The following is a 27,401-nucleotide window of genomic DNA, read 5'->3' as shown; positions in this document are numbered from 1 at the left end:
GTGTGCGTGTGCGTGTGTGTGTGTGTGTGTGTGTGTGTGCGTGTGCGTGTGTGTGTGTGTGTGTGTGTGTGTGTGTGTGCGTGTGTGTGTGTGTGTGTGTGTGTGTGTGTGTGTGTGTGTGTGTGTGTGTGTGTACCGAGAGATGCAGGGAGAGAGGCAGAAGACAAAGACAAAGCAGGTGTGGCAAACGTTAACAACTGGTCAATTTACATTAATAAAGGGACTATCAGTGTTCATTTTCACTTATTCTGTGGATTGATAATTTTTCAAAATAAAAAGTTGGGAAAATACAAAAAGGTTTTGGCTTATTCTTTGAATTAAATTGCAGTATTTAAATAACCGAAGATTCTAAATTGTGAAACATGGTTGACAATGATCCAGAGTCAATTTTTAATAGGCTGTGCTAGTCCTTACTACAAAGCCCACATACAGGATTTTATCCTAAAAAAACCCAAAAAAAAAAAAAAAAAAAAAAAAAAAAAAAAAAACAAAGAAAAGAGTTATATTCCCATAAAAATGCAAACCACAGAATTATTTATACCAGCAAAAACTGGAACCCACCCAAATGGCCAGGGCTCAGAACGGGATATAAACCCTCGTGCAGAACACGGACAGACATCTTAAACGCTGCTGCTGAAGGCCCGGAACAGAGATGAGCACCGACGACACCCACGCATTTGGAGAGGGACCAAAGAAAGGGAGCTATTTTGAGTGAAAGGGAGGACCATGAGTGATATTTTTATTTTATATAACGAGGTTTATTTCTCTCATAATTGTTAAGCTTCTTTTTGAAAAAGGAAGAACTGTCCTAAAAAGTAGATGCCAGCTGGACGCGGTGGCTCATGCCTGTAAATCCAACACTTTGGGAGGCCAAGACTGGCGAATCGCTTGAGGCCAGGCGTATGGGACCAGCCTGGGTAACATACCGGTGACCCCCACTTCTACAAAAAACATGAAATTAGCCAGGCATGGTGGCACATGCCTGTAGTCCCAGTTACTCAGGAGGCTGAGGTGGGAGGATCGCTTGTGCCCAGGAGTTCACAGCTGCAGTGAGCTAAGAGGTGCCACTACAATCCCACCTGAGCAATAGAGCAAGACCCTGTCTCTAACGAACAAAAACAGGAGATGCCTGGCTCAACTCTGATGAGACAACTGCCTGCTCATTCCGTTACCTTCAGGAACTAAGAAAAACTTTGCCCTGTGGGACTCCAAGAGCACAGGTAAGGAACGTACCCACCCGCCTGGTCTTGAATTTAACAAAAAGGCAGAGAATGACATTCCCACACACTTAAGACGCCTACTTGAACATAAAAACTAGAAAATGAAAATCTGACCAGATATGTTCTGGAAAAATAAACAGTAACAGGAATAATACAGGTTCTTTTAAACCTTTTATTCATTCCCACACTATGCAAATGTATGTGAAGAAGACAGGAGAACCCTTTCCCAAGCCCTCCTAGGCTCCCATGGCACTGCCGTCATCATGTCCTTCCCATGTTCCCACCACAGGGACCTCCTGGGTCCTAACGCCGAACAGCTGGTGACAGAACCCACTGTGCCAAGGTGGGACAGGCTAAGTATACTTAGGATCAAAGCAGTTTGATGAATTCATGAGGAAGATTCATTAGCAACTTTCAAATTTCCAATCCAAAAGTCAACACTGGTAGAGAAACGACACAAGACCCACAGTCAAGAGACCAGGGGCAGGACCCGCTCTACTGCTCCCGGACACAAGGTCCTGCTCTAATCCCTGGAGCCTGCTGAGTCCCGGGCTGGCTATGGTTGTGGTTACCTGGTTTGTCTACTAAGAGGATTCAAGGAGAAAAAATACATAGTAGTGTTCTGAAGATATGCAAACTAAAAGTACTCACTTTTTTTTTTTGAGACGGAGTTTCGCTCTTGTTGCCCAGGCTGGAGTGCAATGGTGCAGTCTCGGCTTACTGCAACCTCCACCTCCCGGGTTCAAGCGATTCTCCTGCCTCAGCCTCCCAAGTAGCTGGGATTATAGGTGCCTGTCACCATGCCCAACTAAGTTTTTGGTATTTTTAGTACAGACGGGGTTTCACCATGTTGGCCAGGCTGGTCTTGAACTCCTGACCTCAGATGATCCACCCACCTTGGCCTCCCAAAGTGCTGGGATTACAGGAGCAAGCCACCGGCCAAAAGTCCTAACATTTTAACACTATTCTCACGCTAATTCTGCAACACAGTCTTAGGAAGAATGTGGTGCAGTGCCAATCTCAACTCTGTGGGTGAATTCAGAGTGACACACACATACAGCCTGCAGAGGGAAGCTGGCACGCCCTGGCTGGACGCACGCCCACCTGAGGCCAGGCACCTGGAAGGTGGAGGGGAGACTAAGAAGCTCACATACTTCTAAAGCTCACATACTTCTTAGTCTCACATGCTGCTGTCGGTACGGGTATGCTGATTGACAGCAATCCCCCAGCAGTTACGACCCTTCGGCCTACACAGTAATTCTGGGAATGGGGTAGGGGAAGCTGCTAAAGCCTTCCAGGAAGTCAATGTTGTGGCCACCTAGAACCAGCAGGTGGGCATTTAAAACAAAGCCAGCGGTTAAGGCCAGGCAGGCTGGACCATGAACAAAGGATGGTGCCTAAGGCGCTCCTGGGTATAGACAGGTTCTATTTCTTGGCCCTGAAACCAAAACTGCCTTTGCAAAAAACAGTGAGAGAATTATGACAGTGAAAGATCTCAACTAACCAACCCCATCTCGCTTTAACGTCCAAACTGCCCTTAATCATTCCTGGGTCTGGGCCAAGCTAACTTTGGGAGACATTTGGTTAATAGTTTATTTTTTATTCGTCTCACTCTGCCACCCAGGTATGAGGGCAGTGGCATGATCTCAGCTCACTTCAACCTCCCATCTCATGGGTTCAAGCAATTCTCCTGCCTCAGCCTCCTGAGTAGCTGGGATTATAGCCACGCACCACCACATCTGGCTAATTTTTGCATTTTTAGTAGAAATGGGGTTTCTCCATGTTGGTCAGGATGGTCTCGAACTCCTGACATCAAATGATCCACCCACCTGGGCCTCCCAAAGTGTTGGGATTACAGGCGTCAGCCACCAAGCCCAGTCGATTAATACTTTAAATGATAACCGCCCTTCCCCAAAATTAAACTAAAACTTAATGAAAGATCATCAGGTTACGAGGATGAGAGGAGGTTGAATTCTGCTAGGGTGAAGCCATTATTAGGTCACAAGATCTGCAACCTTCCCTGACTCCTCCTGCAGATAACACCACCCTTGTAGAACCTAAGATTGACCCTTTGAAATGTCTTTTTGGGTTTTTACATTTCTGTCTGATGACTCCACCCAGAAGTGGACTCCCTGGCCTTCCAAACTGTCCTTGAAAAACCCTAGCCTGGGCCAGGCGCGGTGGCTTACACCTGTAATCCCAGGACCTTGGGAGGCTGGGTGGGGGCAGATCACCTGAGGTCAGGAGTTTGAGACCAGCCTGGCCAACATGGAGAAACCCCATCTCTACTAAAAATACAAAATTAGGCAGGCGTGGTGGCGCATGCCTGTAATTCCAGCTACTTGGAAGGCTGAGGCAGGAGAATCGCTTGAACCCAGGAGGTGGAGGTTGCAGTGAGCTGAGATCGCGCCACTGCACTCCAGCCTGGGCGACAAGAATGAAACTCCGTCTCAAAACAAACAAAAAACTCTAGCCTGTGAATTTTCAGGGAGACTGATTTGAGTAATAACTCTGTCTTCCACGTGGTGTGGCTGGCTTCATGTCAGTTAAACTCTTTATTGCAAAGCCATGGTGTCAGCGAATTGGTTTTGTCTAACGGTGGGTGGGAAGAACCCATCAGGCAATGACGACAAATCTTTCCCACTTTCTTCTCCTTTGAGTGTGAGAGGGAGGGAGGGTGGATAGGGGTGTAAATAACACAAGCACATAACAGAAAATTCAAAAGATATACAAGGACGCATAGTGAAAAATATGTTTCCTTTCTACCCCTAACCTCCAGTCCCCATTCCCAGATGCGGTCAGTTTTACCAATTTCTGGGAATTCTTCCAAAGATATCCTTATATGTACACCAGACAACTAACCACTCATAAACACACATATTCCTAATTTTACCAACACCAGTGCTACCACACGACACACCATTCTGCACCTTTATTTTTGTGTCAGGTAATAATCCACCCTGAAGCTTGTCCCACATCAGTGCACAGAGAGCTACCTCACCCACTGAGAGGATAATGGACTTGATCCCTGCTAGTGGCCTTTAGGTTGGCCTTTTTCTACTAAACCAGGTCTGGACACAACTATTCTGCACAGACACAAATCCAGCCACAGCCCCACGTTTGGAAGCAGCATTGCTTTCTACCTGAGACATTCTGACGACTGGCTTTCCTGCTTTTTCCCTGAGCTTCACCAACAGTGTGCCTGCAAACTGTTTAAACTTTATTCACTAATAGGTGAAAATGATACATCATTGCAGTTGAAAGTTGCATTTCTCTCTTTTTTTTTTTTTAGAGACAGGGTCTCATCTTATTGCCCAGGCTGGAGTGCAGTAATGCAATCACGACTCACTGCAGCCTCGACTTTCTGGGTTCAAGCAATCCTCCTGTCTCAGTCTCCTGAGAGGCTGGGAGCACAGGTGCTGTGAACAGCTAATACTGCATTTCTCTTATTATGAGGGAGAGTGGGCAACTATCGCCGTCATCTCTATTTCCTTTTCTGTCTTTCATGTCCTCTGCCTACTTTCTATCGGGGTGGAGAAAGTAGATTTCGAGGCCACAGAAGGTGAGGCCGTAGTTCTCTATTCCAAGCTGATGGGAGCCCCCTGGGACTACTCAGGGGCTGAGCGGTGGTATCTAAGGAGAGCTGCATCATGATGAGGGGGAGAGAACAGCCAACTTCTCTGTTGCCCACTGTGTCCATGGGTGCTGACCATCAGCTCACCCTGGAAAGGCTACCTCACTACAGCTAGCCTTTGCTTGCGTTTTAAAAACTTTTGTCTTTGATTCTGACACAGTCCTCCTGTCTCTAAATTCTCATGGGTCTAAGGTCCAACTGCTACTTTCCCATGAACAGCAGTGGACAAGTTTCCTGACAGGGCACATGCTCGGCTGCTCTTACCTGCATCTCCTCTGGGTCTGAGTGTGCCCAGAAGGGGGCCGTGGTGCACCTGATCTTCCCCTCAGGGTCCATTTCAATGTCCCACCACGAGAGAACCACCTGAGCTCGGCCAGATGTCAGAGGTTCAAATTGCCTGCTATGGCAGGCTGCTGAGCTACTGACTTGCTTGCTGAAGTCTATGCTGAGGAATAATATTCAAGAATGTAAGCAGAGTTTAACCTCACACACTCCCATTTTTTAAGCTTTTACAGTGACCTCACTGGCAATGACATTTGGCTGCAAAGACTCTTGCCTTCGAGGCAGGTGACAGCAGCTAGGTCTCCTTCCCACGCAAAAAGAACTTCCTAAGACCCAACTTCCATCAAATGTCTTAAAGTGCCATCACCTATGGTGGCTCCTTGGTACCTGAACATGGGCAGCACATCGCTGAGGACTGTAAAGTCGGCTGGTGACACCTGGTTCAGCTGAATGTCACAGACAGAGGGTGCGCCAGGGCAGTTCTCCAGGTCCACAGGAGGGACGATGACCTGCTCTCCGAGGCTGGTCTGCAGGTGGATGGGAAACAGCTTGTTCCACGACCACATCCTCCTGGACTCCACCAGCTGTGCATAGATGGTGGCTCTGTGGGGCACGGCCTCACAATTTTCCTAAGTTTGTATTAAAAAACAAAACCAAACAAAAATCAGGTGCTCAGACCCACAGTAATTCCCACTGATCAAAAGAGGTTTATTCCTTAACATGAGGTTGGTTCAGTAATGCCCAACACCTTATACTATTAGAATAGTGAACTATTTTCAGCCCTATGCCCTTGGAAAAGGGAAAAAAAAAAAGGTACTAGATTTCAAAAAGAATACACACTGTGCCTAAAATGACTTATGTCAGCTAAGTTCCTGGCTACCTGGCATTCTTAAATGCTTTAAGTCCTGCTGCTGGCCAGTGATCCTGGCTCTGGGTTCAGCATCCCTTCAGTGCCACTCTTGCCCAGCACCAAAACAAGAGCCTCCTGTGGCAAAGCCCTATGGACCATGGTGCCCACTCAGCTGCCCAGCCTTCTGGCGCCGCTGGGCATTGCTGTGCACTCAGCCCCCACGGCTGCGGCTCTCGCTCCTTGTGCAGCTTTCCTCCTAGCTCATGCATCCACTCCACATCCTCCATGCACCAGGCAACAGGGATCCGACAAGAGCACACTCACAGCTGCTACCCACGTGGCTTTCACCGCATGACACCACTAGCCTCTTGGACCAAATGATTCTCTGCTGTGGGGGTTGCTCCGGACATGGTAAAAGGTTAGCAGCACAAATGGCCTCCCCGTGAGGCGTCTCCCAACCTTGGTCTGGTAGAGAAATGCCACTCTAACTGGACTCGCTCCCGCCTCCTTCCCCAGGCTGTGCTTCCTTTGCCCCACCTCACAAGGGGACTCCCTGGTCTGGACCTTCTCCCTCCACACTCTCCAGTGACCTCAACCACACCCTCTTCACTGACTAAATCCATGCATCTCTGGGTTTCTTGGGCTTCTCTACTTGGCTGACCTTTAGAGAGCTCAAACTGTCTAAACCATTTAAGAATCGCCCTCACCACTTTCCAACCTTCCCAAGGCTACCCCTCTTCCTGTGCTCTGAGGTGCCCAAACCCTGGCATCAATACCTCTACATCTAAGGGACCACCAACTCCTGGGACCACCCATCAGGCCCTTGGCTGAGGCCCACTGCACCACAGTGTCTGGATGACTCCACAGCCTTTTAACCCACCCGCAACCTCCAGCCCTATACCCCAACTGCCCTGCACATGTCTGCCTGCATAAATCTGCTATCAATCCTCTGCTTCAAATCCTCCTACGACGCCACCTCACCTTCTAGATGACAGCTACCCTCTGGGCATGGCCCCCAAGCCCCGCTCCATCTAGCCCCTGCCCAGCTCTCTAACCTCAGTTGCTAAGCCCATCTCTCCTGCCTCCCACACAGCACAAAATCCAAAGCAGGCTCCGGAGCCACCGCACCGATTCAGCCTCACGTCTAGCGCATGCTGCTCTCCTCTACCAGAAATATTCCATCTGCCAGGCCAACACCTGATCACTTCTCAGGATTGACAGCTCAAGCATCGCCTTCCTGAGAATATTTGCTGAACTGAACTGAATTTGAAAATAGTTTCTGGCTTTTCAACTCTAACCTATTAAGATTTGGCATTCAAGGGACATGAAAGTCACAAGTGAGGAGAACCACAGCTCCCCAGGAAGAGGGGTGTCCCAGGTGCATGAGAGGTGCTGAGAGCTTGGACTGTGTGGAGCACGGTGCATGAGTGAGTGCTGTGTGAGCTGGCTGAGACCAGACACGTCTGAGGGAGCCCTCTGTCCACTACCTCCACGAGATGCCTGTGTGCGTGCTCATAGGAGGGCAGCGCCCCCTCCCCTATCAGCTCTGTGTCAAACAACTCTGTGACCAGGATGTTGGCACGGCACGGCATGTCACCCTCTGAAAAACATAAGAAAACAGAGTCGGACGTAAGCAACAGACTAGGAAAAATATTTACAGCAAATATGGGAAAAATAAGTGGTTAAGGGGTCATCACACTAAAAGCACATACACATGCTGAGGTATTCAGAAGCGTCAGGATGTCTGCGACTGATCTGCCAATGGTTCAGCAAAGAAAAAAAAAATCCGTATGTAAAATGTATGACAAAATGCTAACTGCTAAATCTAGGGTAAAGGATCATGGGTGTTTACTGTACCGCTCTTTCAACTATTCTGTATGTTTAATATTGGGAGGGAGACCTGGAAAAAATGATAAGAAAACTATAAATACCCAATGGATTGCTTGAGCTCAGGAGTTTGCAATCAGCCTGGGCAACATGACGAAACCCCATTTCCACAAAAGATACAAAAATTGGCCAGGCGCGGTGGCTCACACCTGTAATCCTAGCACTTTGGGAGGCCAAGGCACGAGGATCACTTGAGGCCAGGAGTTCAAGACCAGCTTGGCCATCATGGCGAAACTCCATCTCTACCAAAAATACAAAAATTAGCCAGGTGTGGTGGCACACGCCACCCCAGTTACCCAGGAGGCTAAGGCATAAGAATCACTTGAACCTGGGAGGCAGAGGTTGCAGTGAGCCAAGATCGTGCCACTGTACTTCAGCCTGGGCGACAGAGTGAGACTCTGTCTCAAAGAAAAAAAGAAAAAAATACACACGCAAAAAGAAACCAGGTAAAAATATAAACATACAATTCAAAACAGAAATCAAACATATGGAAATTTTTTCATCCCTGTTAGCAATTAGAGAGATATAAATTAACAAACTATTAACCACTAAATTAGAAAAATTATTTGAAAAGCAAAAACCAAATGCTGGTACTTCAAATACTTTTAGGTTGCAGGGAGACGGAGGGAAAGCCAAAGCAAGACAGCAAGTTTCTTTGATGATCTTCCAGCTACTGTGAGTACAGCTCTGGCAGCCAAAATTGAGATCCATGACTTAGAATCCCCAGATCACTATGGTAAATCCCCTTAATGAACTTAGCGCCTTGTCACCAAACAATCTCTTAAATAACAGTTGTTTTAGGACAGTAGGATTTTAGAGGAGGGTAGGATTTGGGAGGGTTCTTCTGTTAACTGTTTTCTAAATCTCAGTAACGTACTGCTACTTCTACAATTATAATTTTTAATGAGCCAAGAGCCAAAACAGACTTTGGAAGGGGCTATTCATCAGGAAGAATTAACTGTAAACACTTTTAATGCCTCGTGAATTATAATCTGACAAAGCCCACTCATCTCCCCTGAACAGAGCACAAGTCTCACAGATGACACAAGAAAAAGAGAAACATGAAAGCAGCTGACGGGGGCCAGGCACGGTGGCTCCCGCCTGTAATCCCAGCACTTTGGGAGGTCGAGATGGGCAGATCACCTGAGGTCAGAAGTTTGAAACCAGCCTGGCCAACATGGTGAAACGCTGTCTCTACTAAAAATACAAAAATTAACCAGGCGTGGTGATGGGTGCCTATAATCCTAGCTACTTGAGAGGCTGAGGCAGGAGAATCACTTCAACCCGGGAGGCAGAGGTTGCGGTAAGCTGAGATCGCGCCATTGCACTCTAATCTGGGCCAAAGTGAGACTCCATTTCAAAAAAAAAAAAAGAAATGAGCTGATAGAAGAGCACAACAGAGACAGTGTGAACCTCGAGCTCGAGGCTGGAGCCTGGCCTGGATCTCACTTCCTATCCCTGAGCCCTTAGTTCTGACCATCAGTTGCCTCACCAGTAAAGTGGGTGAATGGGCTGTCTCATGTGGTGGTGGTTGGGATGATGAAGATTAAAAAAAACACGCACACTTCCTATGAAGCTCACCTGTGCTCCATGACAGTATCAGTGGAGGAGCTTAAGAAAAAACTTCTGTCTTCTGCCACAGAGACCACCCTCCCGAGTAGCCCTGCCCATCCTCTCTGATGTCATGCCAAACTCCAACTGGAATACACTGTCCAAAACTCATCCAACCCACCCCACCTAACACACCTGCTCCTCCCTCCAGGGTTTCTGCCTCAATGAGTCACACAGTCCAGGAACCTAGGCATCATTTACTAGCTCCAGGACAGCAGGACCGCTGACTGCCTGTCCACTACTGTACCCCAGTGCCCACAACAAGGTCTAGTGCCCCGTAAGTGAACACACACTAGATAAATTCTTGATTTCTGTCACCCTACAACCCACTGATCACCTACTCTGCCAATTTTATCTCCTAAATGTTTAAACCAATTATATAACTTAAAATGCTTTACAGTCCAAATTGCTTCATTAAAATAAAAATCAAGAGCCAGGCACAGTGACTCACACCCATAATTCCAGCAGTTTGAGAGGCCAAGGTGGGCAGATCACTTGAGGCCAGGAGTTCGATACCAGCCTGGCCAATGTGGTGAAACCTTGTCTCTACTAAAAATACAAAAATTAGCCAGGTGTGGCAGCACATGCCTGTAGTACCGGCTACTCAGGAGGCTGAGGCATGAGAATTGCCTGAACCCAGGAGGCAGAAGCTGTACTGAGCTGAGACTGCCCCACTACACTCCATCTTGGGCAATACAGTGAGACTGTCTCAAGAAGCGGGTAGCCACCGCAGGAGCTTCCTAAGCCCTTACCAAATGAATGAAACAGACGGATGAACACACGCTGCTCCCTGGGTTGGCTCTCCGCAAGCCTCAGCACGTAATCCAGCTCTAGGGAACAGGACACTTCAGATGCCACTTTTAAAAAGGGCTGAGAGCAGAACCTTGGAAAGCACACATTTGGAGCAGAAAGAAAGCAACACAGGAGAACCAAGATGAAGAGATGTCACTAAGGTCCAGGGAGAGTTTCAAGAAGGAAGGAATGGCAGAAGTACCAAAGCCACAGTGATTAGAGAGGAAAAGCAGAGGAAAGGCCACCCAACCTGGCAATGAGGAAGTCACTTATCACGCTACAGGGTCGGAAACAAAGTCGCATTTACAAGGGATTATGGATGAAGCACGAGTGACGATCTACTCACTTAACAAAAATAACTGAACTCCTTTACATGACAGGCCCTGAGCAAATAACAGAATGGAATAGTTAATACAACCCACGCAGTGCATGACCTCAGGATGCCTCAGCTGGGTGGGGGACAGACATTAAATACATAACTACATAATGATTTAATGATTGCAGTGGTAAGTGTTATGAAGAAAAAGTATTAAGAAATTGGCCAGGCGTGGTGGTCCACGCCTGTAATCCCAGCATTTTGGGAGGCTGAAGCAGGCGGATTGCTTGAGGTCAGGAGTTCAAGACCAGCCTGGCCAACACAGTGAAACCCCATCTTTACTAAAAATACAAAAATTAGCCGGGTGGTGGTGCATGCCTGTAATATCAGCTACCTAGGAGGCTGAGGTGGAAGGATCACTTGAATCCAGGAGGTGGAGGTTGCAGTGAGCCAAGGTCATGCCACTGTACTCCAGCCTGGGCAACAGAGCCACTCCGTCTAAAAAAAAAAAAATTTTTTTTTTTTAAATAAGAAATCATATGTGAGGTCTGGCCTAAGGTGAGGTGCGTGTGAACAATGCTGCCTGGAGGCAGAGTCAGCACACTGCACGGCCAACCTTGCCGTCAAAATGGATGGATTTTCAAGAATAAATGATCTCGGCAGATGCAGTGGCTCCCATCTGTAATCCCAGCACTTTGGGAGGCTGAGGCAGGAGGACTGCTCGAAGCCTGGTACTCAAGACCAGCCTGGGCAACAAAGCGAGACCTAGTTTTTTTTTTTTTTTTTTTTTTTTTTGAGACAGAGTTTCGCTCTTGTTGCCCAGGCTGGAGTGCCATAGCGCAATCTCGGCTTACCGCAATCTTTGCCTCCCAGATTCAAGCAATTCTGCTGCCTCAGCCTCCCGAGTAGCTGGGATTACAGGCATGCGCCACCACGCCTGGCTAATTTTGTATTTTTAGTAGAGACAGGGTTTCTCCATGTTGGTCAGGCTGGTTGCGAACTCCCAACCTCAGGTGATCTGCCTGCCTTGGCCTCCCAAAGTGCTGGGATTACAGGCATGAGCCACCACACCGAGCTACAAGACTTAGTTTCTAATAAAAATTTTAAAAAAACAAAAAAAAACTAGTTGGGTGTAGTGGCGCCTGCCTGTGGGAAACAAACCAAGTAACCCTTACCCTGCTCTGGCTATCAGCCAGGAGACCCTTTCCAGACCACAGTACAGGGTAAGAGGTCACGCAGAGCACGGCAGTCTTGCTGAGTTAGACAGGAAATAAGTTCAGGGAATGGAAGCAGCTGGAACTTGCCAGGCAGGGAATCAGAGAGGAAGTTACACAGAAAAAAAGCCTTCAGAATGCTGCACAGGGGTCCTCTAGGGTCTGTGTTAATACATTCACACACACAGAGGGTAACACTCTGTAAAGCCGAGCAAAGGGTGCATGAGTGATAACAATCTCCAGAACTCTCAGAGGCCTGGGAAACATTCAAGTTCTGATCAGTCAGACAATGGAATCCCTGCTGAACACCTAGGAGCTCTCAGGAGACACCCCAGAAAGGTTGCAGTAACTGTCTGGCTAAATAGCCTTAGAGCAGTGGTTCTCAACAGGTGATAATTTTACACACTCGAGACCAAGGAAGACATGTGGCAATCTGGAGACATCTTTAGTTGGCAAGAATGGTGGGAGGAGGGAGTGCTACTGACATTCACTGGAAAGAGGCCAGGGATGCCGCAAAGCACCTACAATGCAAAGGACAGGGTCCACAACAAAGAATTATCAAAATGGCACTTAGTTGGAGAATGCCAAAATGTCACAACGCTATTGTTGAAAAGGCCTAACTTAAAGCTACTCTAACCCTGCCTCAAAGAAAGCTTAAACAAGCCCTGAAAGGATCAATCTGAACTGCAAGTAACCCAACTGCATGCCAAAGTTTAAAAAGCAAAAACAAAGTCTAGCACTCAACAATGGGGAAATCCCAATAGCCACAGCATCCAAACAAAAATGATTAGACATGTGAAGAAGGAAAATGTGACCCAGAACAGGGATAAAAATGAGTCAAGAGAACAAACCCAGAAAAAATAAAGATGGTGGGAACAGAAGATAAGGATGTTCGAAAAGCTAAAATAAATGTGCTTACAGGAAACTATGAACATGAGAAAAAATGGAAGTTATGAAAAATAATCAAGTGGAACTTTCAGAGATAAAAAATACAGTATCAAAAATGAGACCAGGCACAGCAGCTCACACCTATAATTCTAGGTCTTCGGAAGGTGGGAGAATTGCTTGAGCCCAGGAGTTTGAGAGCAGCTTAGACAACAAACTGAGACCCCATCTCTACCAAAAAAAATTTTTTTAGGCTAGCCAGGCATGGTGGCATGAGCCTGTGGTCCCAGCTACACAGGAGGCTGAAGCAGGACTGCTTGAGCCCAGGAGGTCAAGGCTGCAATGAGCTGTGCTCACACCTCTGCACTCCAGCCTGGGGGACAGGTCAAGACCCTGTCTCCAAAAAAAAAAAAAAAAAAAAAAAAAAGAAAGAAAGAGAAATGAAGAGTTTACTAGATATACTTAACATTAACAGCATATTAGACACTGCAAAAAAAAGATCAGTGAATCTAAAGTCCTATCCAAGAAATCCCTGTCCATCAACAGGTGGAGGGATAAACAAGCTATGGTTCATCTATCTAATAGAGTGCTGCTCGGTAATACAAAAGAACGAAACCCCAAGACACGAACGGTGTGGAAGAGCCTTATCAGCATCACGCTATATAAAAGAGAACACACACAGAAAAGTCCACACTTCTATGATTTCACTTCCTTGAAATCCTAGAGAAGCAAATCTAATCTACAATGAAGAAGTCTATGAGTGGATGCCTAGGACCAGGATATGGGGGGACTGACTAGAAAGGGTCATGAAGAATCTCTTTGAGCACGATTGAGATATTCTATTACCTTAATCATGGTGGTTACAAGTGTGTTTATATTTGTCGAAACTCATCAAACTAATGAAAATGGATATTCATTTAATGTAAATCATACTTCAATAATGTTGATTGTAAATGGAATGACTTGTAAACTTGTTTGTATGTTTTAAAGATAAAAAAGGCCGGGCGCGGTGGTTCACATCTGTAACCCCAGCACTTTCAGAGGCCAAGGCAGGCGGGTCACCTGAGGTCAGGAGTTTGAGACTAGCCTGGCCAACATGGTGAAACCTCGTCTCCACTAAAAATACAAAAATTAGCTGGGCATGGTGGTATATCCCAGCTACTCGGGAGGCCGAGGCAGGAGAATCGCCTGAACATGGGAGACAGAGGTTGCAGTGAGCTGAGATCCTGCCATTGTACTCCAGCCTGGACAACAAGAGTGAGACTCTGTCTCAAATAAATACATAAGATAGTATCTACTTCTTTTGTACGTTTCAGATTCTCCATTTAAAAAAAAAAAACTGTTAAATGGGAGAATAATGTTGACCTTAGGTAGAAGCTTTAATTCAGAATGATACTGCATTCTTCAAAACCGTGGTGAAAAAGTCAGGCGCAGTGGTGCACACCTGTAGTCCCAGGTACTTGCGTGGCTGAGATGGGAGGATCACTTTAGCATAAGAGTTAGAGTTCAGCCTGAGCAACATAGTAAGACCCTATCGCCACAAAAAATTAGAAAAAACCCATGGTGTTATCTATAACTTCACCACAGAAGTTTTTCCTTTGCAAATCTTTCAACTATGTTTTCTAAGTGTCAGTGGCATGTGAAATTTTCAATGACTGAAACAAAGTTCTAGACTATAAAAAATATTCTGGGCTGGGCGCGGTGGCTCAAGCCTGTAATCCCAGCACTTTGGGAGGCCGAGGCAGATGGATAACTTAAGGTCAGTAGTTAAAGACCAGCCTGGCCAACATGGTGAAACCCTGTCTCTACTAAAAATACAAAAATTAGCCAGGCATGGTGGCAGGCACCTGTAATCCCAGCTACCTGGGAGGCTGAGGCAGGAGAATCACTTGAACCTGGGAGGTGGAGGATGCAGTGAGCCAAGACTGCACCATTGCAACGCAGCCTGGGTGACACAGTGAGATTCCGTCTCAAAAAAAAAAAAAAAAAAAAAAAAAAAATGTGTGTATATATATATATATATAAAATGTATATATGTGTGTGTGTGTATGTGTACATACACACATTCTGGAAACCTTAAGAGACAATGTAATACAGGAAAATCGTTCCTGTTGTATGCAGAGGCAGGATGTCAGAACTAAGTACTCTCTACCTGATGAAACTCAGAGTTGAGCTTTGCACAGTGGCAGTATCATAGCCAATGAGGTTTATCGAAGGCATGATTATTGGTAGTTGAAACTCTAGAGTTGAGCCCCATAAGAATTCCAACTTGCTTAAAGCAAATGCAGGCTTTGTTTGCGTCTCCACTGCTGGACCTGACTAGCTCTAGTCTACTCCTTGCTGGCTAGTTTTAACTAGCAGGAAAATAAACATCAAGAGAAACCAAGTCCTTATTGAAGGGAGCTCCACACAGAGAGGCCCCATTTCTATGCTCTGACCTGGATTTGTTCCAGGTAACTGGAATAACCTTTTCCTCTCTCACACAAGGGCAAGCAAAGCTTTCAACACAGGATGTGTAGATCTCACCTGGACCTACAGTCACCTCAGTGGAATGCTTGTTGATAACCATAATCTTATCACTAAAGCCATTTTTCTCCACAATCTTCACAGCAGCATCAGCCATAGGCTTGAAAACCTAGAAAACAGAGCCAAAACCCAAGGAAAAGTGAGCAATAAATTAAACAGTAGTCTGACCTTTAAGGTGAGCAAGCTATTGCTTGATTCTGGTCCTAAGATACGTAACTCAAATACTTTACTCTCCAAATATGCATCATGAAAAAGGGCTGAGAGTCAGCTGGCTTTAACTTGTGGTTAGGGCCTCCCATTCTGCGCCAGGCACAGCGGGGTTGCCGGGGATCCCGAGGAGGCTGCACTACTTAGCAAGAGCAGTAGGTGTCAGTGCCACACCAAGGGGACGCCAAAAAGTCAGGAAAGGGACTTGCCTTGTAAACCTGGGAGACGTGCTGTGCCCTCCAGAGGAGAGCAAGACTGCAGGTGTGAGTAAGCAGGTCATCCTCTAGGCTCAAAATTGTCCCAAATCCCCACTGTTGGCAGAACACAGCCTACATTTTCTTACAGTGCAGCAGTGCCTCTTGTCCATGGGGGATATATTTTAAGACCCTTGGTGGATGCTTGAAACCTCAGATAGTACTGACCCCTATATATACCTTAATTTTTTTTTTTTTTTTTTTTTTTTTGCTATGCATACACACATACTGTTCTGTGGTGGGCAGCTCTATGTAAACCTACCCCAAGAGGTCATGGGAGCCGAGAGGTTGAAGAAAGAGACTGGCAAATCCAGCTTCTCAGAAAGACACATTTTATAGGAATGTACAAACATAAGCCTTGTCTCGGGCAGTGAGACACTGGGCCCCCACACTGTTATGGCTCAGATGCAGGACTTACATACCACAGCAAATTTGACTAAGGGCAGGATTTATGGCAAGTATGTATTTATGATAACATCAAAGTTGTTCTGACCTGAGGGCAGGATTTACATCAAAGTGCATGAGAGTGGAAATTTTAGAGGCATTCCTGAAGCCGGGGTTGGTCAGAAGTCAGCGTGGAGGATTAGCATTCATGGTGGAACTGCTCCAGCCTCCAAGCTTACCTATGACCAGGTTTAATTTAAAAATTAGGCACAATAAGAGATTAATAATAACTAAAAATAGAACAATTACGTAATAATATTCAGAATGGCACACAATTTACAACTTACAAATAATTTCTGGAATTTTCCATTTAATTTTCTTTTTTTGAGAAGGGTCTCGCTCTGTTGTCCTGGCTGGAGTGCAGTGGCATGATCACAGTTCACCACAGCTTCCACCTCCCAGGCTCAGGCAATTTCCCGCCTCAACGTCCCGAGTAGCTGGGATTACAGGCATAGACCACCATGCCCAGCAACTTTTTGTAGAGGCGGGGTTTCACCATGTTGCCCAGGCTGGTCTCCAACTCTGGGACTCAAGGGTTCCACCTGTTTCAGCCACCCAAAGTACTGGGATTGCAGGCTGAGCCACCGCATCTGGCTCCATTTAATATTTTTGGACCTCAGTTGACCACAGATAACTGAAATCACGAAAAGTGAAACCATAGATAAGGAGGAACTACTGCTTTGGAGGCCCTCCCTTACCTTCCCAGCCTTCCTTCCCCTTTCCCCCAACAACCAACGCTCCAGCCACACTGATCTCATGATCACTAGGCAAGCCTGAGCCTTCCCTGTCCCAGCCCCACCTGCCAAATCAAACCCCACTTCCCAGGTCAGCATGAATCCCCAGTACAGAAATCCTTCCTGAACTCTTCGTCTCCCTGAACATAAATAAGCACCTCCAACTCTTTGTTTTCAATTTATCCAGTTTAGATTCCACAGCCCCAAGAGCTCTAGCACGTAAAACACACAGACTCACATGTGGCCCCTCACACGGAGTGGAAACAACAAAATGATAACGAGACTGATCCTGATAAGATTTTTCATGTTTTCAAAATCCTTTTCTGTATTTCCCACATTTTCTACCATGAATACCTATGTTTTTGACTACAATCGAGGGACAGATGCTGTATCCTTTCGTAAAGAGTACAAGTACATACGTGAGCAGCTCCAGTTTCACAATTGATTAGCGTGCAGTACTTACATGGAATACACACATACGTTCTGCTAGAAAAATCATCATCATCTAGTTCAAATCATTTCTAGGATATGCCTTGATGTTTTTAGATGTGGTTTGAGGGCCTTAAACCCTGGTTCTCACCAATCACTTTGCCTCCACCCTGACAATATCCAAAGCCAGTGTCGTCCCTCATCCCTGCTGCCTTCTGACTCATCAGTCACCTCTCCCTGAACCTGCAGGCTGGTACCTTCACACCTCCTCCTCAGCCGCTCAGGATCTCACCCAAAACACTACCAGGAGTGGACACTGAAGATGACTTCCCGACATCCACTCTGTCCTCCCTCTCCCCTGAAATAGGTGAGGGTACAGTGTGGGGAACTGACCTTTGCAGTGGTGCACTTGTCTGAGCTAAGAGTAACTGAATCCCTGAATAAGATTTAACCTCATTCTAGCTGATGGTACCCCAGCAGAGGTTTGCTATAATAGAAATTCCTGGGAAAGTTAGTCTTCCTTTTAAAAAAGAAACAAGGCAGGGCGCAGTAGTTCACACCTGTAATCCCAGTACTTTGGGAGGCCAAGGTGGGAGGATCACCTGAGGTCAGGGGTTCAAGATCAGCCTGGCCAACACGGTGAAACCCTATCTCTACTAAAAATACAAAAATTAGCCAGGTGCAGTGGTACACACCTGTAATCCCAGCTATTTGGGAGGCTGAGACAAAAGAACTGCTTGAACCCAGGAGGCGGAGGTTGCAGTGAGTAGAGATCACACCACTAAAAAGCAAAAAACTATCTTGTTTAAGTCACTGTAATTTTGAGGCTTTATTTCCAACTCAATCACTACAGGAACCCAGTTTTGTAGGGAAAGTATTTATATCATGCTTCCTGCCTGCCCCCAAAACTCAGAAGAATATACATAAAAATGTTAACGGTACTTAACTTTGAGTCAACATACTATTTTTATTTGGTATTTGCCAACTTTCCTACAATAATATGCATTATTTGAGAAAAATAACATGTTTAATTTTTAATTTTGGTTTTTAATTTTTCTCACTCTGTGGGCTCAAACTGCTTCATGTTTTATTAAAGAGATGACAAATTGGTAAACATAAGAGAGCTGGCTCTGCAGGGACATTGAAGGTAGTGGTCCTCAACCTTGCCGCACATTCCAAAGTCCCAAGGCTCAGGCCTCGCCCCAGAAAAGTTAAATCAAAATCTGTTAGGGGTGGGGACTAGGCATAAGATTGCTTTGTTTTGTTTTGAGATGGAGTCTCACTGTGTCACCCAGGCTGGAGTGCAGTGGCACGATCTTGGCTCATTGTAACCTCTGCCTCCTGGGTTCAAGCGATTCTCCTGCCTCAGCCTCTTAAGTAGCTAGGATTACAGGTGTGCACCACCACGCCCGGATAATTTTTATATTTTTAGTAGAGATGGGGTTTCACCATGTTGGTCAGGCTGGTCTTGAACTCCTGACCTCATGATCCACTCGCCTCAGCCTCCCAAAGTGCTGGGATTACAGGGGTGAGACACTGTGCCTAGACTTTGTTTTGTTTTGATTTTTTTGAGATAAAGTCTCACTCTGTCACCCAGGCTGGAGTGTGGTGGTGTGGGGGCATGTATTTAAATACTTTCCCCTACAAAACTGAGTTCATATACTGATTCGTTGGAAACAACAAAGTCCCACAATAACTGGCTTAAACACGGTAGAAGTAATTTTTTGCTTTCTCACATAAAGTCCAAATCGTGGCTCACTGCAGCCTTGCCTTTCTGGGCTCAGCTTCAAGAATAGCTGGAACACAGGCACGTGCCACCATGCCCAGCTAATATTTAAAAGTTTTTCTGTGGAGATGGGATCTCACATGTTGCCCAGGCTGGTCTCAAACTCCTGGGGTCAAGGAATTCTCTTGCCTCAGCCATCCAAAGTGCTAGGATTACAGATGTGAGCCACTGTGCCCAGCCTGTAAGTATTTTCCAAGGCTCCTAGTGATTCTTATGTGCAGCCTAGGCTGACAGAGGAGAAAACTAGCCACTGGAGGAAGGAACTGTGTCTAACTCATCTCTATACACTCTGTGCTTGGCACAAAGAGAGCACTCCACGAATGTCTGTGAAGGAACAGATAGGTAAAGTCCAAGAGCATAGGAGATTTCCCATGCAAGATGCAGGACACACATCTGAAGGGGGTGACTTACCTCGATGGCATAGCAGAAGTCGGCGCCTGCTGTGACCGCCATCATTGACAAGAGTCCCGTGCCAGTGCCAATGTCGAGAACCAAGGCCTTCTGTCCTCTGTCCTTCACCCTGCTCACGGCAGCCCGGATACCTTGGTAGTATTTTATATTCTAAGGAAGACATGGCCGTCACTTACTGCCAGTTATTGTAAGTGGAAAGGTGCTTTGCAAAGTTCTAGAGTCACAGCTGGCAGCAGCCGTGCAAGTCAGGGCCCTGTGGCCTTTCTGGGCCCTGGCGGAACAGCACTGGCTGAGTTGGGGAGGCCTTGTGAGTCAGCCCCTTGCCCTTTATTAAGCGACTGTCCCTGCTCCTCACTCACTCTTCTATCCTCTACTAAGTGATGCCAGAGCCCTGTAAACCATGTTCTCCTTTTTCCAACTGTTACGTTCAGCCAAGAGGAGGACCAAGAGGGCGACTGGAAGGCAGGAGGACAGAGTAGGCTTGCTCCTTTCTGCATGCTGCTGCTCTCATCAGGGTCCTCTCGGTAGGGGCAGTTAATTGCAGACTCCAGCTTCTCCCAGTGATCCCATAACCAGCTCCTTGGGTCCCTCAGAGCTGCAGCCGTACTTGGACAGTGGTCCACAGGATCTCTCCTCAATGCTTGTGGCTTCTGGAAACCCTAATCTTCTCATTTAGTTTCTCAGTCCTAGGCAAGGTAACTGTTCCCTACAGTCTCTACTGCTAGGTTACTCAGCGTTCCCATTTGCTTTCTAGCCCTCCCACAGCTGGGTAACCAGCTCCTTGCGTTAAAGTCCCTCTGTTGCATATGTAATGTGGCTTCTATTTTCCTTTACCGACTCTTTTTTTTTTTTTTTTTTTTTTGAGACGGAGTCTTGCTCTGTCACCCAGGCTGGAGTGCAGTGGCGTGATCTCGGCTCACTGTAACCTCCACCTCCCAGGTTCATGCCATTCTCCAGCCTCAGCCTCCCGAGTAGCTGGGACTACAGGTGTCCGCCACCACGCCCGGCTAATTTTGTATTTTTTTTTTATTAGAGACTGGGTTTCACTGTGTTAGCCAGGATGGTCTCGATCTCCTGACCTCATGATCCGCCTGCCTTGGCCTCCCAAAGTGCTGGGATTACAGGCGTGAGCCACCGCGCCCAGCCCCTTTACCGACTCTTAACTCAGAGAGCTTGACTAAAAAGTATTTTCCCCATCAGAAAATAACTTCTTTGCATCTTGAAGATTTTTAGTTCTTCTTTAGTAACGTAAACAGATACATCTTTCATCTATAACAGTCTGACTCAATAGGCACAGTGACCCTTCTGTTGAAAATAGCTAAAGATGATGGAAAAAATATGTGCAAATCTTTTCAATAGACTGATGACCTGCCAAATTAGTAAGAAATATTAAGAGGCTATTAAAATTTAAGGTAATTTGTTAACAGTAGACAGCTAATACAGAACTGGCATCAAAAGGGTGATATTCTCTGACCACAATGCAAAACAAATTAGAAATCTTAGTATCAGAAACACAACTAAAGAAAAAAAAATTTTCGAACATTAAGAAACACACTTCTAAGATAGGCAAAAGACTAAATCAGAGAGGAATTAGAAAATATCTAGAACTGAATATTCTTTAGAATTACCAGGCATGGTGCGGTGACTCACAACTGTAATCCCAGCACTTTGGGAGGCTGAGGCAGGTGGATCACCTGAGGTCAGGAGTTGGAGACCAGCCTGGCCAACATGGTGAAACCCCGTCTCTACTAAAGATACAAAAAATTAGCCAGGTGTGGTGGCACACGCCTGTAAGCCCAGCTACTCGGGAGGCTGAGGCAGGAGAATCACTTGAACTCGGGAGGTGGAGGTTGCAGTGAGCTGAGATTGCACCACTGCACTCCAGCCTGGCAACAGAGGGAGACTCATTCTCATTTAAAAAAAAAAAAAAAGAGAAGAAGAAGAAATGATGTTGCCTCTGAAGTAAAGCACAAAAATGTTTAGTCTGGGTGAAATATTTTTTACAGAAATATCTTATAGAACTATTTCACTGTTAAAGTATGTGCATTTATGTCTTGGATACCATCAGTATGGTACATTTATGTTATGTGTTTTTACCACAATTTTTTTTTTTTTTTTTGAGACGGAGTCTCCCTCTGTCACCCAGGCTGGAGTGCAGTGGCAGCATCTCTACTCCCTGCAAGCTCCGCCTCCCGGGTTCACACCGTTCTCCTGCCTCCGCCTCCCAAGTAGCTGGGACTACAGGCCCTGCTTGCCACCACGCCTGGCTAATTTTTTTTTGTATTTTTAGTAGAGATGGGGTTTCACCGTGTTAGCCAGGATAGTCTCGATCTCCTGACCTCATGATCCGCCCACCTCAGCCTCCCAAAGTGCTGGGATTACAAGTATGAGTCACCGTGCCAGGCCTTGTTTTATTTATTTTTTAAGTTAAAAAAAAAATTGATGAACAGTATCCTCAATTGCAAACCAGGGATGGCACAGCCGTCACTTTAACGATGCCATTAAATTAGCTGTCACTTTTTAATGACCCAGTTTTGAAGATTCTACAGTGAAACTGGAACCCTTTTTGAAGGCAATGTGGCAGTGTCTATCAAGAATCACACCTATGTTCATAACCCTAGACTATGCCAAAGATATACGCATGGTAAATAAGCACATGAAAAGGTATTTGATGGCCGGGCACGGTGGCTCATGCCCATAATCCCAGCACTTTGGGAGGCCGAGGCGGGTGGATCACTTGACCTCAAGAGTTCAAGACCAGCCTGGGCAACATGGCGAAACTCCATCTCTACAAAACATATAAAAATTAGCCGGGCGTGGTGGTGTGCCTGTAGTCCCAGCTACTGGGGAGGCTGAGGTTGAGGGCTCGCTTAAGCCCGGGAAGTCGAGGCTGCAGTGAAGCCAAGCTCACACCACTGCACTGGGCAACAGAGGCCCTGTCTCAAAAAATAAAATTAAAATTAAAAATGGCAATTAAAACTACAGTGAAGGCCAGGTGTCGTGGCACACACCTGTAATCCCAGCTACTAGGCAGGCTGAGGCAGGAGAATCGTTTGAACCCAGGAGACTGAGGTTGCAGTGAGCTGAGATCTCGCCACTGCACTCTAGCCTGGGTGACAGTAAGAATCTGACTCAAAAAAAAAAAAAAGTTGAACTCACAGAAACCCAGAGAATGGTACCCGCTGAGGGAAAGGATCTGATGTTTCAGTTAGACAGGATGAATAAGGTCTGGATATCTGCTGTACGGCATGGTGAACTATAGTTAATAATGTACACTTAAAAATTACTAAGCGAGTAGATCTTAAATGTTCTCACCACACACAAAAAAGTATGAGGTGGTAGACATGTTCATTAGCTTGATTTAATCACTTCATACCATACACATACATTCATCACATTGTATACCATAAACATAGACAATTTTCATCTTGATAAAGCTGGGAGATTAAACAACAACAACAAAAAAAACAGAGCCAGAAGCAGGATCCAGCCTCTCCACAGATTTCCTGACCACTACACCATACTGCCTCTCAGTGTCATTTAACATCATGACCCCCAGGGATTTTTAACCTTCTTGTAATCCAAGACTTCAAAACACCCCCACATCAAGATAATAGTTTCCTTTTACACTTACTCTGTCTTTGTCATGTAGCATATCTGCATAGGAGGACCTAAAAAACAAAAAAGACAGGTCAGCAACCTTTGCATGATACACATCAACACACAAGAGTATTCACATATATAAACACATTCCTAAACAGATAGAACAAACGTGTCATCTATTTTAAACTACTTTTTGTTGTCTTTTTTTTTTGCGGCGGGGGAAGGGTCTCACCCTATCACCCAGGCTGGAGTGCAGTGGCGCAATCTCAGCTCACTGCAACCTGCCTCCCAAGTTCAAGCGATTCTCATGCCTCAGCCTCCCAGGGAGCTGGGATTACAGGCACTCACCACCATGCCTGGCTAATTTTTGTATTTTCATTAGAGATGGGGTTTCACCATGTTGGCCAGGCTGGTCTTGAACTCCTGACCTCGAATGATCCGCCAGCCTCGGCCTCCTAAAGTGCTGGGATTACAGGTGTGAGCCACCGCGCCTGGCCTATTTTTTTGTTTATTTTTAAAAACAGGGTCTTGCTATGTCACCCACGCTGGAGTATAATGGCTATGAACAGTCTCAATCATTGGGCACTGCAGTCTTGAACTCCTTAGCTCAAGAGATCCTCTTGCCTCAGCAGAACTACAAGCATCCGTCACTGTACCTGGCCACTTTATTTTAATAGAGTTTTAAGTTGTTGTTCTCTAGTGCTGCAGAAAAAAGTCTCAGAGAAAGATGTTCTCAGACCTAAAAATGCTCCAGTAGTTAGCTGTTGGGAACAGGCCCCAAAACTGGCCATTAACAAAATCTCTGCAGCACTGTGACATGCTCTTGATGGCTACTATACCCACACTGAAGGTTGTGGGTTTACCGGAATGAGGACAAGGGACACCTGGCCCACCCAGGGCGGTTTTCGCTTAAGGTGTTTCTCAACTACAAACAATAGCATGAGCGGTCTGTGCCTCAAGGACATGTGCCTGCTGCAGATAACTAGCCAGACCCATCCCTTTGTTCCCCTGTTTTAATCTATAATCTATAGGAACAATGTTTATCACTGGCTTGCTGTCAATAAAAGAGTAGGTAAAACTCTGTTTGTGGCTCTCCGCTCTGAAGGCTGTCAGCCCCGATTCCCACTCCACACCCTATATGTGTGTGTGTGTCTTTAATTCCTCTAGCACCGCTGGGTTAGGGTCTCCACTACTGAGCTGGTCTCAGCAGTTAGCCCTGTCACAGTAATTCCACAGCCACTAGCGTCCTGATCTTGTTATATGCTATACATTTTCCTCCTCAGGAAAAACTCAGACTCAATCTTCCTAATACTTGACCTAACCTTGCGTACATCTGTGCCTGGGGATAACCATTGATGTAATATTAGGGAGAGCAGCTGGGGAAAGAGAAGTACTCACATACACCCACTGTATATGTGACAGGTACCCCACTGGGTAGGTTCACTTAACATCATCAGGGAAAACTAAGAGTTCACCAATACCGTTCTAAGGGGAGGAGAGTCACTGCTCCATATTTCCTATTGCAGTAATTCACACATTGAAACTCAGGCGGGGTCGGGATGAGCACCCAAAACTAGGCAGGCCCTCCCACGCTTTCTGGGAATTCTAGGGGACAGCTAAGGAGCTCACACTAAAACAGAGGCCCTCTCGCCTTGGGTCAACACCAGAATCACCAGAAAGCTTACTTGAAATGCAGAGTCCCCCGCCCCCCGCCCCCCCCCCAACACACACACACACACTCTCTCTCATTGAGAAGGCTGGGCTAACGCGCTCCAGGCAATTGTGTCACAGGCGGTCCACATTCCACACTTTGAGGAGCGGTGCACCGAAAGAAGGGGGATTTTTTTTTAAATGGCATGTCAAGGTTTTATATCTGAAGTCAGCTATGGATGCTTAACTGAAATGTAGTCATTTCTACCTCTGCTCACTATTTAAAAGGCATCTCACTCACCACCTTCCTGGTCTCTTCACACACTTGCTGCCCATCATTCCACTGACATCACTCTCGGTAACCGCCACCAGCTCACTCCTGCAGCTGATGTCAGTCATCAGGATCTGGGACTTCCCAGTGCCTCTGACCCTGCTAGACATTCCCTCTTTCTTCCTATCCACGCTGGCCATCTCCCTCGCCCTTCTCCTTTTGCCTCCTCAGCTATTCCGGGATTCCTTCTTCAACCCTCTACCTTTCGTATTTCACACCCCCTTGAGAGACAGCAACCTCTCCCAGTTTCAATTCTAACAACTAGAAATTCTGTCGCTAGACCCAAAATTCTACCTGCCACTGGCATCTCTATGTGGATGTCCAAACTTAAACACCTGATCTCTATCGTGTTCCTCTCCCCCACGCCACCCATTCCTCCTGGGTTCTCCCTTGCAGTCCCATCCACTTTGTCATTCTAACCAGAAGTCGTGGTACTTCTTGAATCTTCTCTCTCCCTCCATCATATGCAGTGAGTTACCAAACTCAAGCTCCCCTGAGCTGTCTCCTCTGGGACTATGCAGCTCTGGGACTGTAATATCCCCAAATGCTCTCCTCTCCATGCTGCTCTCAGTGAGTGTTCCAAAATGCAATCCAATCCTCTTTCTCTCCTGTTTAATATATCACTTAGAAAATAATGTCCAGGCCAGCTGTAGTGGCTCACACCTGTAATCCCAGCACTATGGGAGGCAGAAGCAGGTGGATCACCTGAGGTCAGGAGATCAAGACCAGGCTGGCCAACAGGTGAAACTCCCATTTCTACTAAAAATGGAAAAATTAGCCAAGTGTGGTGGCAGGTGCCTGTAATCCCAGCTACCTAGGAGGCTGAGGCAAGAGAATCGCTTGAACCTGGGAGGCAGAGATTGCAAGAAGCCGAGATTGCGCCACTGCATTCCAGCCCGGGCAACAGAGCAAGACTCCGTCTCAACAACAAAACAAGAAAATGTCCAAAATGTTTAGAAATATTTTAAGTTCTGGCCAGGTGCAGTGGCTCACACCTGTAATCCCAGGACTTTGGGAGGCCGAGGTAGGCGGATCATGAGGCCAGGAAATGGAGACCATCCTGGCTAACACAGTGAAACCCCGTCTCTATTAAAAATACAAAAAATTAGCCGGGCATGGCGGCAGGCGCCTGTAGTCCTAGCTACTCGGGAGGCTGAGGCAGGAGAATGGCGTGAACCTGGGAGGCGGAGCTTGCAGTGAGCCGAGATCACACCACTGCACTCCAGCCTGGGCGACAGAGCAAGATTCCGTCTCAAAAAAAAAAAAATTTTAAGCCCTAATTCTGCACCAGACACTGTATTACACTTAATCATCAAACAATTCTAAGATAATTGTATTACACTGTGAGACAATGTATTATCATATTGAAGTATATATTATGTTAGATTAAGGCTCAGAGAAGTAACTTGGCCAAGAGAGTAGAGAAGTGGCAGAGCTCGGACTTAAACTCATGTTCCTCTTCCTGCATTTTGCTACCATCCTTTACAGAATGACCCCGCCTATGCTTTCAGCAGCCTCTCTTACCATAGTACTTTTGCACCACACTCCAAACACGCTAAACTGCTAGCTGCTCCCCAAATTAGCCCATCTGTTTTTTTGTGGGGTTTTTTTTTTTTTTTTTTTTTTTTTGAGACAGTTTCGCTCTTGTTGCCCAGGCTGGAGTGCAATGGCACGATCTCAGCTCACGGCAACCTCTGCCTCCCCGGTTCAAGTGATTCTCCTGCCTCAGCCTCCTGAGCAGCTGGGATTATAGGCGTGTGCCACCACGCCCAGCTAATTTTGTATTTTTAGTAGAGACTGGGTTTCTCCATGTTGGTCAGGCTGTTCTTGAACTCCCGACCTCAGGACGGACCTCAACCTCGAACTCCCGCTCACCTTGGCCTCCCAAAGTGCTGGGATTACAGGCGTGAGCCACAGTGTCCGGCCTGTTTTTGGTCTTTTTTTTCCTGTTTGTGAGACAGGGTTTTACTATGTCACCCATGCTGGACTTGAACTCGTGGACACAAGCAATCCTCCTGCCTTGGCCTCCCAAGTAGCTGGGACTACAGGTGTGGGCCACTGCACCCAGTCACAAACTGGCCCATCTGAAAGCTTACATGTAATCCCTACAGCTCAGATTTCAGCTTCTCTTCCTTTAGAACTGAGAAATTATTCAAACATTACCTCCCACCCCAAGTCCAGCTGGTTCTTGTTGCTTCCATGACCTTTTGTGCCTTTATCTCACCGTGCTGTAATCTTTTTTTTTTTTTTTTTGAGACAGAATCTCACTCTGTTACCCAGGCTGGGGTGCAGTGGCACAACCTCGGCTCACTGCAACCTGCACCTCTCGAGTTCA

The 27,401-nt window shown here is 46.4% G+C and overlaps 1 protein-coding gene and 1 non-coding gene across 5 annotated transcripts in view; one reads left to right on the top strand and one right to left on the bottom strand.

The window, feature by feature from the left end:
• PRMT7 (protein arginine methyltransferase 7) overlaps positions 1-27,401 on the bottom strand; it is a 49,824-nt gene that overhangs the window by 16,793 nt on the left and 5,630 nt on the right. For 3 of the 4 annotated variants that reach the window (XM_050773329.1, XM_050773326.1, XM_050773327.1), the window contains exons 3-8: positions 23,117-23,153; positions 19,483-19,632; positions 15,218-15,326; positions 7,474-7,586; positions 5,524-5,765; positions 5,119-5,299 (exon numbers count right to left, since the gene is read on the bottom strand). In XM_050773329.1, coding sequence (XP_050629286.1) covers positions 5,119-5,299; positions 5,524-5,765; positions 7,474-7,586; positions 15,218-15,326; positions 19,483-19,632; positions 23,117-23,153 — 832 coding nt within the window. Of the gene's footprint in view, positions 1-5,118; positions 5,300-5,523; positions 5,766-7,473; positions 7,587-15,217; positions 15,327-16,171; positions 16,302-16,409; positions 16,712-19,482; positions 19,633-23,116; positions 23,154-27,401 lie in introns of those variants that run through there. The other variant, XM_050773328.1, reaches the window with a different exon arrangement.
• On the top strand, positions 14,863-15,005 carry LOC126945168 (U4 spliceosomal RNA). Its single transcript, XR_007722335.1, has one exon. It is a non-coding gene; the product is annotated as a U4 spliceosomal RNA (small nuclear RNA).

This window comes from Macaca thibetana, chromosome 20, assembly GCF_024542745.1.
Source record: "Macaca thibetana thibetana isolate TM-01 chromosome 20, ASM2454274v1, whole genome shotgun sequence".
Lineage (NCBI taxonomy): Eukaryota > Metazoa > Chordata > Mammalia > Primates > Cercopithecidae > Macaca > Macaca thibetana.
The sequence above is the reverse complement of the archived record's forward strand: the minus strand, read 5'-3'. Positions and strand labels throughout refer to the sequence as shown.